Raw genomic sequence first — 14,968 nt, forward strand, 5'->3', positions numbered from 1 at the left:
AGAGGTCTGTGGGGGACAGGTAGACCTCAAGTAGACCAGTGAGCCCATGCTCCAGCAGATCCCATGAAGCACAGGTGGGAGTGAGCCCACCTGCCACCCATCACCCACTGCCAGGCCAAAGCTCTTGACCCAGTTGACCCGGGCAGAGCAGGCTGCTGAGTACAATGCCTAGCAGGCCTCCACCTGTGCCAGGACACCTGAGTCCTGGACCATAAGAAGCATACACTAACAGGACCAGCCACACTGCCAGCTCCCAGAGAATCAACCCCACCACCCACTTCCACTGGAGAATGAGGAAGGGCTCCAGGGCCAAGGCATACAGCTGGCCCAACAGAAGGCAGCCTTGATGCACCCCTCTCCTGAATGGGGTGGGCTCTGTCACAGTCCAGTTGAGCTTGACCAAATATTCTGCAGAGGTGTACAGCGCCTAGAGAGCCCACACAAAGCAGGGCCCAAAGCCAAAGGCCTGCAGCATGCCTATGAGATACCTGTGTTCCACTCTGTCAAACACCTTCTCCTGGTCCATGGAAAGGAGAGCAAAAGATAGGCCCTCCCAGCATGATAGCTCCAGGAGGTCCCAGCCACCCCCAGGAGCTCCTGAGGGCTAGTAGCCAGGGCAGCTTTTTGTACTGATGGGGCCAGGACAGGGCAGGTTTTCATACTGCTGGGGACAGTACTGGTGCTGGCCCCAGGCTCTAGCTACCCCTGGCTACAGATCCAGGAGGAGCCAGGCAGGGTTATTTTGCCCCAAGTGGCACAATTTGCTCCACAACAAAGTGCATATCTGAGCACGTGCACTAAGGCAAAAAGCCCCAGCTCAAAATTGCATCACTTCTATTAGAGCTGCTGCAAACGCACATGCTTGAATGTATGGATGCTCCCTCAATGGTTAAAAGAAATCCTGTTTATTCATTGACCACTTCTAACTGTCCCTGTGAAACAGAACTTGGTCTCCTACAGCTCCACTTTCTTCAAAGCTGTCACTTAAAAGTATAGTTGTCTATACACAAGATAACAACAGATAGGTGCCTTGTCATGTATCACCTCAATATGTACCTCTGCAAGCCTTAAGAGGCTCTCAGAGACTCCCTTGGGCCTATCTTGAAGATGCCTAGTGTTGTGTGAGCTCCCATGACACTTATAAGATTATGAATGTCCCTCAATCCACCTCAGAAAGCTTAGAAACCTGAATGGTAAAAAAGAATACCCATAAATAGATTTGTCAGGTTCTTGAACCTACTGCTAATCAGGATTGTCTTTAGAGGGGTAATCAACTATTTAGACTTTTCAAGATGAAATAAGGTTCCCTGTGAGTTACGTAAGGTGTTAGGAGTTATGCCAATACAACTAATGAAGTCTCCATAATGTGGAGACATCCAATGGTCTAGGAAAGCCACAACACTCCCTGTTCTGCTAACAGGCTCCCTGTAGCCATGTCCTCTCTTGCTCTCAATTCAATTATTCCCCTACATAGTAGACATCATCCATGTCCCCTTTTCTCCATGCTCCACAGCCCCAGATTTTGTTTGCCCCTTCTATGCACCTCCTAAGTTTCACTGTATAGGGGAAAAGCAATTTAAGAATAAGCAGAAAAAGTGATAAAGGAGTTAGCAAGGGAGTTGGAGACAGACAGCAGAGCAGTGAGGCATTTCCTTCACCAAATTGATTAATCCAATAAATTTAATTGTGGAGATCTATTTCTGCAATGAAAAGATCTAGAGACTTACTTTTTAAAAATAAAAGCTTAGGTCACCATTAGTCATTTGGCAGCCTATTTTAAGCGCATCAGAGCCAATGAGCCATTCTCGTGTTACTAATTAAAAATGATATATTAATCAATTAATCTTTGCTCCCATGCACCAGACTTGGGGTGAGATTTTCAGAGGCAAAATGGTATGTTCAGTGACTAACAACTACCATTTTGCTTTTGAAGCCTCCACTTTGACAATGTGAATCCATAACCCAATTTCTCTTTCATTGTCTCTCTCATTTGGCTACAAAACAGCAAAAGAAAACCAGGAGCATTTTTCTGGATGAAAATGAACACTTCAGTTTTATAATTCAAAACCCCTTTATCCAATTAATCTCTTGCTCAAATCTTCCTTGTCCCCAAATTTAATTTACACATTTTAAACAACTATAACATGCTTTTCTCAAGCTTCTGGGGAAAGGAATTGGTTTATGAATCAAATTCACTTTCAGGCTTAACTATGGAGTAGCTACAGACACTTCATTATTCAGGAAAGAAGCAGCAATCAAGATCTCATTTTACTCATACTAAAATAGAAATAAGGGTATGCCTACTACTCTTAGTTTAAAAAAATTCCAGTGATGAGAGACAATATTCTTTTATCTTTTCAGTATATTTATCACTGGCTATCACTAGTGTATAAGGCTGACAAGTCAACAACATGTTATGCACCAAAAGATGAAATTGTCTTATGGTTCCTAACTCTGACCTGTTCCAGTGAAAAGCTGCCAAGCATAATTATGTCATCCTGAACATCTTTCTCAAACTGTACAATATACGAAGGAATCACTTCATCTTCAACCTCCTTGCAAAAGTCATGTGTTTTAGTGAAGCTGACAGGCATTATGGAGTCTGAAAAATCTTCACTGATATGGGCTGCATGAAAGAAAAGTGGCAGGTTATCCTTTGCCAAATGACATTTGGTTTATTGATTAGTACTTCTCGGCCAACATGCTGGACAGGTCAGCTTTATGGCATCGATTGATACCATAAAAAAATACAATGTATTATAACATCAAAACTTTTGGCAACATGCAGATACCCAATTTCATTATCACGAAACCTAATCTAAATAGTAACACAGGTTTAAGAAGGAAGAATTGAATTTTTTTTTTTTAAAACATTTAGTAACCAATTTACATATGCTAGGTTAATTTAACCCCCACTGTGATATAAAAAACATTGCAATCATGAGTGGCCTTGACTTACCAAATTATGGAAGAAGAAGAAAAGCTACTATTCTTAGGAATTCTTAGGAAGATTCAGACTAATACCAGTCATTGTACTCCCCTCACCCACAAGCAGACAACACTCAATACCAGTTTAGTAAATTGGATCCAATTCTGCTCTCATTTATACCATAGAAACTTCTCTGGCTTCAGTAAGATTACATGGGTGAGATCAAGACTGTCTCTACATGATATATTTACCATGTTCAGGAAGGATGCTCGCCTGGATGCTGAGCTGCTTCAGGTGGGCTGACTCCGTAACTGGAAACAGTGCTTGTGGGTCTGACTGGTTCTTGAAGTTGTCTAGTTAGCACTGCTCAGTGATAGCACCAATTAACCTGCCCTACATATAATTAACCCACCCTCAGCACTACATGAACACAGCTATGCTGTTTCCCAATCGAGGAGGCAGCCCATCTCAAGCATCTCAGCATGCATGAGGGTGTTCACTAGGACTATATGAAGCTTCGGTCCTTGATTTGATTTGGCAGAGATTCGGCCCGATTTGGTGACTGAATCTCTAAATCCAAATCAAATCAGGGGACCCTTTAATCTCTCCGAATCAAATCAGACCCCCCCGAATCAATGCGGAGAGATTCAGAAACATTAGGTAATTTGGACATAAACACAGCTTTAAATGTTTTTTCTACGTACCTGAAGGTACCAGGCGGCTCATCAATGCTATGATGCTGGGCCAGATGGAGCATCCTGCAGGAGTGTGGTGGTATCCCCAGCGCACTTGGCAGCAGACCCGGAAGTGGACCAAAAGCACTTCCAGTCCACTTCTAGGTCTGCTGGGGAGCATACTGGGGGGCCCCCCTGCACCCTCCCTGGCTTGGTGACTGGTGCCTCCTGGGTCTGGGGTGGGCACCCAGGGTCTCCCTGTGGCCGATTGCCAAGCCAGAGGGGCACAGGAGGACTGGAAGTGCTTCTGAGTTTGCTGCTGAGCACGCAGGGGGGCCCCCCTGTACTCTTGTGGGATTCTCCATCTGCCCCAGTATCACAGCATTCACAAGCCGTGCCTGGTACCTTGAAGCATGTAGAAAAAACATTTAAAGCTGTGTATATGGCCGAATCTCTGTTTCTCCAAATCAGCATCAAATCTTGAGATTCAGATTTGGCCGACTCAACTTGTAAACAGCAGTCCAAAACAACGAATTGAAACATTGCCCCCGATTTGGGCTGAATCCAAATCCAAATCAAATACAGCCCATTTCACACAGCCCTAGTGTCCACCCAGGCACTTGGTAAGCTTACCACACAATGCATTGTACAAAATACAATACTTGGCTCACTGGATTTATGCAGAGTACTGCATACCGTAAACAAAAATTTCTCCCATTCACCAAGCCCACTACAAAGAAGATACAAATTTAAATGTTTGCAATGTAATTTGATATGCTGCTCACTAAAATATCATCTCACTGATATTTCATGGAGTACTAATGCCAGTTTTGGGACACAAGACAGACAGGTATTTTGCTCATTTCCTCATGTTAGGATCACTAAGAAGTGACAGCAACCAGGTTCTCTGCATCTAACTTTATCATGGTCACCTCATTCCTCTGCAGAGTAATGTTTGGAGGTTTTTATTTCTCAGTTTCTCTTTCTCTGCAAGAAAATGCCATATCTAGTTATCTGTCTGTCTCTCCATCCATCCCAGAACATGAAAGCACTTAAAGATTTTTTTCTTACTCCCCTTTGAAGTTTTCCATTCTCTAATGAAGACCAGAAAAGGAAAGATAAAAAACTAAGGCTCTTAACATTTTCAGTTTTGCTAACTACTCATCTTTGAACAACTTTAATTGTTGAGTCTCTGAGTGATTAAATCACCTCTATGCCACCAACACACAGGATGCAGGGGGTTTTTTATATTTAATTACAAGAGGATACAAATTTAAAATCATGTTGGGGGAAGTGTACAGTAGATATAAACAACCGAAACTGTTACCTTAGGGTACATGGAATCTCTTCACATAGCATCTTAGAAGCCTAATGAAAAGTGATTTGACCTACAACTATTAAATGCAAAAACAAAACGATATTTAGATTTAAATTTACTAAAGCATTAGGGTTTGTCTAGAAGAATAAAAATAAAGGCGATGCCAAAAAAAGAAAACATTGCCAACAGATGCAGTATTGTTTATTTTCTTTACTCCGTCCGCGCTTTGTACAGTGGCCAAATCTTTATCTGGTGTAAATCAGCAGGATTGCATTGAACTCACTGCAATTAAGCCAGTTTTCACCAATTGAAAAATCTTGCCTATGGTTATATATTCTAATTTCAAATTCTGTGAGCTCAGTCAGGTTGCCCTTGCATGTCACAATGAAAATGAGAGCACCTACTCTGTGAAAGTACCTACTCTGTGAATGCACTGTGGTATCTTTTTGTTTTTCTAGTTAGTTTTATTACTTCCTTGCACTGAAACTAACGTCTCATTTTGTCTTTTTGGTGGACCACATTGGGCTTATCTATAGAGTGTGCTCTGGAAAAGAGTAAGAAGAGGGTAAGAACAATTTTTAAAAGGCCACTTGAGAAAACTACTAGAAATATCCAGCTAAATTAAGATTAAGACTAAGAGAATATTTGATGAAGAGCACCTGAAGTCACTTCAAAAGTACAGCTCAGCAACACAGAAAGGCAGTTCTACCAGTTAGGCCTCCTCTAGATGTTCAGGTAAGGGCATGATAGGCTCCGATGCACAATCAACATAATCATGCCTCCTGCCATGCCACACATGCATGGCAAAAAGCACAACTGTGGGATCCAGCATCAGATCCAATCATGCCTTATTGCTGGTACAGGCAGGGGAAGGAGAGGGGGAGGATTCCAATCCTGGACTCCCCCTGCACCAGCGAATAGCAAGCTCCCATGGCTGAAATTCCCACAGGCAATAAGGCTTGCAGCCCTGTCAGTACCCAATGTACTGCTGCAGCTATGAGTCTCACAGCTGATGAGTGCCCCACATTTTGCAAGTTCTGCAGCCATGGCCACACATGGTTCACCCCTGTGGTTGGGAGCCCCATCAGCTGATGGGGCTCCCATCCACAGGGGAGCACCTAGACACCCCACTATAACTAAGAATGTTTTGAGGAAGTATTCTGAGTTATAACAATCCCCTGGACTAAACAGAAGTTCACTGTTGGGTCCAGAAGGGAGGGGAAAGTAGCTGCTGGCTGGGATTCTGCAGCCAGTTTCCCCTAGCAATGACCTCCTACATCCTAGCCTGTGCTGTTTTCAGAATGGAAGGGGAAAGGGAGCAGAAAGAACTGGTTCTAGGGGTTTCCCAACTAGCGCTGGAGGGTAGGGTAACTGAATTGGAGCCCTCCCACCTGGAGAGGGGCTCCAATACACCTAACCCACATTCCGATGGGTAACAAAATCCTCATACCAAATTCCTTCTGTTCCCTTTCTGTCCTCCCATTCTGAAAACACTGACAGGCTGTCAGGCAGCATAGACACAAGTTACAAAAGATGCTCTATTTTGAAACGTCTTCATTTGAGCTCTCATGCAATGAAGGTTCAGATTTTTGCTTGACTGGGCATTTTTTAAGCTGTTTGCGGCTATGCATTTGTGTTTGGTCACAGCTACAGACTACTTTCTGTGGCTAGATCGGGTGAAAACTGTCACTTCTGTCACATTCTGTGCCTATAATGGTGTGACAAGAATGAACCACAAAATTATTACAGAATTTTTGTGGAATGACTTTGTGGCTTATTCCTCGTTTTATGACACTATTAATTGACTGAATATGTGGCTGGGGCACAAGTTAAGACATGATTAAATGGTTAAACACATCTTGGGTGTAACATGTAGATGGGGCATTAGAGACAGAAAATGAACTGGGTTACACAGCTCAAGTTAGCCCTTTTTATGTGGCATTAAAAACTCTGATTTTCCTCTCATCATCTACAATAGGTATCCATTTGCCTGACAGGATGGAGGAGAAATCAACACCCCATAGGCTTCAGTCAGAACTCAGGGCTCTACCTGTAAGGTTGTATAAAGCTAGGATTCAACCTTCCTATGGTGCTTTTAAGTACAGGTGTGAAATTCATCCGGCCCGGGAGGGTGGATGAGGGTTGTGGGGCTTGTTTCCAGGCTGGATCAGGCCCAGAGACTGGCCCCACACATCAAAGTCAGTGGACTGGGCCAGTCTAGTGTGGGCACCATATGCACCATACAACCCAAACTGGCCCTTCTGTTGCTTGCAACATTCTTGTTTTCTGGTCTAGCCCCACACACCACATGCAGCATACACCAAATCAGCTCTATGCATCAGATGCAGCACCTGGGGCTAGGGTCAGGGCCAGTGTGTCCCATGCAGCATGCAAAATCAATCTGAAACCCATGGGCTGGATTGGGCCTGAGTACTGCATCTTTGACACCCTGCTTTAAAGAAAAAGAAAGAAAGGAAACCCAGCATGCTCACACCAAGCTTAGAGCCATTCTTTTCTTCTGTTCTTTTTCTTTCTTTCTTTTTTTGAATATAGAGTGAATTACTGAGAAATGATGAGTAAACTATGCTTACTGTTCAGGAAAGATATTTTCAATATTTTTCTAAAACCAAATAAATCCCAAGACTAAAAGTGATGTTAAAATAAAGTTTAGGATAAGAGTATTTACTGTTAACTCAAGAGGAGAGGGATAAGGGAGCACAGGGGGATGGGGAGAGAGAGAGCAACTCTTAGGCCTAGTGGTCTGGGCACTCACCAGTCCCTACTCCAGTAAATATTTAAGTATTTTATACAAAGCAGTTCCAACAAGATGGACTATTCCCACGTACCAAGGGGGAATCCTAACCACTGCATTAAAGCAGGAGTATGCAACCTTTTCCAGCTTGAAGCCAAAATGACCCACCTTGAGTCAGAGGTAGGAGGACAGGCAGGTGATGGGACCTGGCTGCCATTGCTGCCTGTTCCTAAGGTGGCACAAGGGGAGCACGTTAAACTAAAGCCTGCTGCCAAATGCTGCCAAAGCCTTATACCGACTGGCCAGGTCCAAAGGTTCTGCAGGCCAGATTTGACCTGTGATCTGTAGACTGCCAACCTCAGGGCAACAGCACGAAAGGGGGACTCTCCCCCCACCCCCAACTTTAGTTTCATGCATCTGATCTGGAAAGAAAATGCTTTCCACCAAAATATTTATAAAATGTGACTTAAACCATTTTCTAAGAACAAACTATTTACTAAGAAAAAAGTAGGCATTCCTATTCCTAACATTTTCCATGCTTCATTATGGTGATGCCCATTAACACTGTACAGCAAAAGTATATGGCAGTGTACTGAAGCAGAAGGATGGTCCTGTGGTTAAAGTACCCACAGTATGGAAAACCTCCATTCAATTGTTTGCTTTGCTACAGACTTGCTTAGTAATGCTGGGCAAGTCACCTAGCCTCTCTATACCTGTTTCATGTGGAATAAGAAAACTTATCACCCTCAGAGGAGCATTGTGAAGATAAATAGATTAAAGATTGTGAGGCACTCACATACTTTAGTAAAGGGCCCAGCTATGTTCTGTAGAACTACACCACAAGCCAATATTTGCAACAGAAATAATGCTGGATTTACCACAGCAAAACGTGTTTTCATTTTACCCTATGTCATTACACGATAAAAGCAACAATCAACTCACAGCCTACTTTGATCTTATTCAGTAATGTGGAACTCCACATTAACATGTAGTAATACTGGGTTTGCTAAAAATCTATTAAAGGTTTTTGCTTACACTATCTGCATTTATTTAGCTATGGTAGTTGTACTTTCTTTTCCTTGCATTTACAGTGGGGCAGGATAAAGATTACTGATATGACCACTGCCAGTTCAAGGGATTTTGCTACCCTAGGGAAACTGAAAAATGATGGCCTCTTATAGAACAAAGTTACTCACAAACTAAATAGTCATAAACTATGTTGCTGTGGTAAAGTTGGATGCCCTAGGCAAACACCTGTTCTGTCTCTCCAATAGAGTAGATGTAACTGTGAGACAATACAGAAGCCCTTTATAGACAAGAGTAGAAAACACACTTGCATGCATGCAAAAATAAATAAATAAATAAAAATTAGTGTGAAGAGAGAAAAAAAGCATTAACTTGCAAATCATCCATATTCCCCGTTATCCAAATAAGATAGAGAGAAGCAGCATGTAATAGGTGTGATGCTATTGGTTTGTATTCATAGGGTGTTAAATGAATATCATAAAAGCAAAAAAACAAACAAACAAACAAAAAAAACCAAAGTAAAGCTGAGAGTTTGGAGTTGAAGCTTTCCTCTTGCATCCTTTGAAGAGAAGAGAACTGCAACTAAAAGTTGAATGCCCCTTCCCTGCAGTCACAATTTCTAACGAGACTGTGGCTAGAACTGTCTAATCTGGATGCTGCTGTTACAAAACTGAACCTCTTCTAAACACTTTAAATACCTTCTCCCTCAAAATAGCTGTGGTAGGTGGTCAGCGCCCACAGGAATAAAGCCACCTTTACATAGAGATTCATGCCTAACTCTGGTCCCAATATTTTTGGGTGAAATTCACTCCTCTGCAAAGAGGCAACCCAAAGACTATAGAGCAAAGTCAGTAACCATAGGATCCAGGGGCCAGATCTGCCCCACTGAGCCACTGGATCCACCCTGTGGTGCTGGAGGGTTCTAACTGTACCTATGCCTCTGCCGGGGCTTTGTGTCACCACCACGTCTACCCACCACCCTTTCCCCACAGCTGCAGCAAGTCCCCTGCTGCTGACATGCTGCCAAAACCCCTTGGCCCACACTGGATCAGAGCCAAGCCTGGGCCTTGTAAAGTGTGCTGACCACTACTATGGACTACTTAAGTCTTTCTGCGGCCTGCATTCATAAATAACAAAACATTTTGGCAGTGGTCTTATTTACTTACATTAAATTCAACAGTAATTTTGCCTTTAACTTCCAGGGGTTCAGACAGAGCCTCTTAACATTAAACTAAGAAAACATTTCTGAAATAATTGTATACTCTTTCTTTAAGTGAGGAGACTTGTTACTTACCAGGTGGTTCCAGTCTTTTATTTTCTTCATCTATAAGTTTTATCAATTCACCATAGAGAATTTTCTCCTCTAGTTTCACAGGCTCTAAAAAAACATCAAAAATGAATGTTTTCACCAGTAAAATTGAAACATAAGGCAATTAACCAACAAATAAGAAGCCCTTTTAACCTTTCAAAACCAAATGCAGAGAATTAAATGCTGTAAAAGTGATTACAGTTTATTTCAAAGTTATGAAAAATACTGTTATTTGAAAAATAAATATATGAATAATTATCCATATGGTGTATCCTGTTGCATAGCAGCCTAGTTTGTCTTTCTTTGAGGTGAAAATCCAATTGCAGTGATGAATGTATTTTTTTATATGCAAATGTCACCTGAATACTATTTCACTTTCTAATAAAAATAATTTTCTCTCAAATTCTTGCACTACTGGATTTATATTAAGCAATTAAGGACAGGTATACATGATGACAACACACTATACATAGCTTAAATTTGAAAACCTTCTGAATATCTCAGGCTCCCCATGAACGTGGTTGTTGTGGCCAGCCTTTTATCCCAAAATATCAAACAAACCTTTTTTCCCCTAGGTTTGTCCATAGCAGGGGTAATTTCCAGATTAACTCAAATGTTTTGAATAATACACACAAAATTTCAAAGTCGATTAAGGGATTTTGGATGCCCAATTTCAGGTGCCTTAATGGATTTTCAGAGAGCAGGTTTTCTTTAAGAATGTCTTAAGACTAAGGTGATGGCACAGTACAAAAGTAGATGTGTTGATGTTTTTTCTGCACCATAAGCAGGGTGAAATAGAATCACATACAGACACCTAAGTCCACTTAAGTACCTAATAGACAGAATAAAATATGAGCCCATCAATTTTGTTTGGAGTTACTGGTTCTAAGAACACCAAAGAATTTAGTAAGAAATGATATCCTGCTAGAGAATTTTATACAACTATTCTAAAAATAAACTATGGAGAAATACCACCCTCAATTAAATATGAAAGGTTTCTGAGGAAATTTCCAATGAGCCCTATTTCTCTAGACACACACTGCTTTTCTCTTTATTGAATTATAACTACTTTCTTCATAAGATAAAATCAAACAAATCCTGCTTTAATTGCTAGCTTTTTCTTCAGGAGTATTTTAGGAACCACTACACAAGATTCTGGGGCACATCTGGACTCAGAAGAAGCTAAAATGTATGCAAGGAGAACAAAGTTCCTTTCTTCAGAGGATAACTAGAGAAACAGAGATGTGGCAGGAGACAGGTAGTGGAATAGACAACAAAAGAAAAGGAGAGCCATAAATGTGTTTATTTTTGTAATGTACAGGCATGACATATATGGATATGAATCATTAATCTAAAAGAAATGTTCCTCTCCAATCTATGGCCTAGCACTGCTCTAGGCAAAAATGGTCAGTAAATAAATAAACTCATCTCCACGTAGCATTGTAACTGTTCTGTAAGTCTTAGCAGAACAAACCTGAGTGGACTACCATTGGAAATATGTCTCTAATAAATTTGGCTTTCATTGGCCTTTGAGTGACAGCTCTGGCAGAGGAAAACAAAGAAAAATTCAAAAGGACAACCATTTAGACATAGTCCTTCTCTTAGACACAGTCTGACCTAGTATGTAAATGTCAAAAGAAACAAAAAATCAGATGGACTTTCCAAGGGTTTTCATCTGTTCCAGATAAAACCCAAGGGACCATTTAAGATGTATATTATATAGCTAGGATTTCCTGTCATAGACAAGAGGCCTGAAAATAAATTGATTACATTAGAACTATGACACCCCCAAAAGAAGAGCTGGCTTGTATTTATATACTCACACACTTGTACACCTACCTCAGTTCCTTTTTCTTCTGTGAATATTAAATAGATGATGGATTTTTGAAGGTCATTTATTAAATGAGCCAAGCCACTGTCACTAGGAATAAAACCTTCCTCATAAGAAACTTGAGCTTAAACAAATCACGTGATTCAACTTCCTAAGGATCATACTGATATCCTATGACATTCTGGCCTCTCACATGGGGGTGGAAGAAAGCAGGGGGTGGATTTATACACAATCTGCCCTTAAAAAAGCTGAAGCCAAAGTATTAGGTGGAAATCATTCAAGTCTGATTTCAAATACTCTTATTATACCTTTAAACTTAGGTGCTCACTTAACTATCCTTTTAGCACCTGCACCAAGATGGACATTCAAAATATCCCAGTTAGATGTCTTGCATCCCTGCAGTTAATGAAGAGCCTCTGGAGATATCCAAGAGTAATTAGATTTAGGCGCCTCAAGTGTTCTGTGTATAGAAAAGATAACACAAAGTACCTCCAAAGATGGATTCGATATTTAGAGGTAACATCTTAACAGGAAATGCTAAAGCACATGGGCATCTCTGGACTCTCAGCCTTCTGTATGTATCCACTGTATTTCTCTGTTTACCTGCAAATCACAACACCTAATTGCACTTCTAGGACAGATGCACACAGCGTTTCTGAAGTCAGACAATTCAGTGTGTGGTGTTGATGCTCACATTTTGCCCAATAATCAAGTAGTTAAAATATTTGCCCAGTACATAGGAGACCTGGGTACTAGGCCCCCTTTTACCTGGGGAAGGAATTTTGAGAGGATCCACCAGGCTGCAGGGCAGAATAAGGAAGGACACTCTTCATGGGATAGACAAGGATGCAAGTTATGTAGTAAGACTGAAAGGAAGCAAACAAGACCTTGCTCCTGTAGCTTAGCAGTTAGTACAGGAATAGGCAAAATATGGTCTTCAGGCCAGATCAGGCCTGCCAAAGAATTTTATCCATCCCACAGTGGGTCCCTTGCCCTGAACCCCAGCCCAGGCATGGGGGGCAGCCCAAACTATGGCTCATGCAGCTAGTCCTGCTGCCCTAGGGTGCACAATGGGGCTGAGGTGCACAATGGGGCTGAGGTGATGCAGTGGCTAGACTCCACTTCCTGGCAGCTTTGGTGGAAGTGGTTCCTTCTGGCTGCTGCTGCCAGTGTTGCTGCCGCCACCAGACTGGGCCCCAGTGCCCAGGCACCCTAGCTTATCCTCCCCACACCCACCAGATGAAGGGCACTGGCAGGGTCTCTATGGAGACCGGCCGGGGACCCCCACAAGCAGGGCACACTCAGCCAGGTAGACAGGATGGCACTGCGGGTGGATAGAGTCTCGCATCTGGGAGTAGGACAGATGGGTAGGGCTGGGGCCAGGGCTGCAGGGCAATGACAGCACAAGGCCAGGGCCCAGGGCAGAGCCGCAATCTGCTCACCGCATGTCTCTGCAGCAGGTGCCAGTTCCATGGTCAGAGGCATGCTGGGAGTGGATTGTGGCTCTGCCCTGAGCCCCGGCTCTCCACTGTCACCACCCTGCAGCGCTGGTGGCAGGTCCAGCCTGCCTGTCCTGGTCTCAGACACTGCTCTCTGCCTGTCCACTGCCCCATCCAATCCCATCCACCTGGCTGAGCACACCCTGCCCAGACAGGCCCCAAGATGGTCTCCATGGAGATCCTGAGGCTGGGCTGGGATTGCTGGGTGGTAGCTGCACCCAGAGCCATTCAGGGAATTTTGGTGAGCTGCTGTCAGCTGGTGGGGGGGGCAGGGGCAAGTGGTGTGCTGACCTAGTCCAGTGCAGAAGAGGGGGAGGGGGTTGCTGACCCCATGAGCCATGACAGCTCACCAAGACTCCCTAAGTGGCTCTACAGCCTAAATAATTACCCACCCCTGGGCCAGGACATTCCTCTGGAAGAGCGGAGCCCTAGTTTCCAGCCTCTGCTTCTTAAGCACAGTTTGTAAATTTGTACATTACATTGTAATTGGTTAAAGACCAGAAATAAGCCTGGCAATAGTAGTCCAGAACCGTCCATCCTAGAACTAGGGGTTGTTTGTTTTGGTTTGGTTTGGTTTTTTTGCGGGGTGGGGATTTGTTTTGTTTTGTTTGCTTATTTTCCCTCTGGCCTTATGACTCTTCCAATCATATCTCCCCAGTGATCCATCTTCAACAAGAGGAATGGAGAAAGCTTTACATCCCTTATCTTTTCCTTTGGTAACACCAAAGACACCATATGTCCATTACAGAATACAGAAGACAATCTAGCTAGAGATGAAGAAAAGGGTGAAGTTATTTAATGTTTTTTTTTTACTTTAGTCATCACAAAAATGGGCAGCTACCAGATGAGAAGTTCAGTTGGCAGCAAAGGTAGAAGAGAAGGCAAACAGCCTCAAGTAATGGCAGAACAGGTCAGGGATTACTTAGAGAAACTAACTGCTTTCAAGTCAGCAGAATCAGATGGGAATCACCCTGAAGTACTGAAAGAATAGCTGAAGGTAATTTCAGATCCATCGGCTAACCCTTCTGAGAACTCATGGAGGTTGAGTGAGGTCCCAGAGGATTGGAAAAGGGCAAATATAGTGCTCATCTTTAAGAAAGGGAAAGAGCAGGATATGGAGAATTGCTGACCAGTCAGCCTGACTTCAATACCTGGAAAGACCATGGAGTATGTCCTCAAGGAATCTACTGTGAATCATCTAGATGGGAACAAGGTGATCAGAAAGAGCCAGTATGGATTCAACAAGACCAAAACATGCCCGGCCAACCTAAATTCCTTCTATAATAATGTGACAGACTGTGGATGTGGGGAGGACATTTGATGCGATATACCTTGACTTTACATAGCTTTTGACACACTCTCCCATGATATTCTCATTAACAAACTAAGGAAATGTAGACTAAATGAAAATAACGTAAGGTGGATACTTAACTGGTTGGATCATCATGTTTAACGAGTAGTCATCAATGACCCAATGTCTAGTTGAAAAGAGATAGCAAGTGGTCCAATGGTCTGTGTGAGAGAGTGCTTATGCTAAGCAAGGCCTAGCATTAAAAACAAGGCACTAAAACTCCCAGAATGCTTCAAGGAGGTTGAGGAGTCAGCGATTGACATTCTGGTAATCACTTTC

The 14,968-nt window shown here is 42.7% G+C and overlaps 1 protein-coding gene across 1 annotated transcript in view; it reads right to left on the minus strand.

The window, feature by feature from the left end:
- Positions 1-2,414: 2,414 nt before the first annotated feature.
- LOC109312924 (orofacial cleft 1 candidate gene 1 protein homolog) overlaps positions 2,415-14,968 on the minus strand; it is an 80,126-nt gene continuing 67,572 nt past the window's right edge. Inside the window, exons 7-8 of the mRNA XM_019539330.1 lie at positions 9,990-10,077; positions 2,415-2,616 (exon numbers count right to left, since the gene is read on the minus strand). Coding sequence (XP_019394875.1) covers positions 2,415-2,616; positions 9,990-10,077 — 290 coding nt within the window. The remainder of the gene's footprint in view (positions 2,617-9,989; positions 10,078-14,968) is intronic.

The sequence above is a fragment of the Crocodylus porosus genome, unplaced genomic scaffold, assembly GCF_001723895.1.
Source record: "Crocodylus porosus isolate Cpor-Errol unplaced genomic scaffold, CroPor_comp1, whole genome shotgun sequence".
NCBI classification, from domain to species: domain Eukaryota; kingdom Metazoa; phylum Chordata; order Crocodylia; family Crocodylidae; genus Crocodylus; species Crocodylus porosus.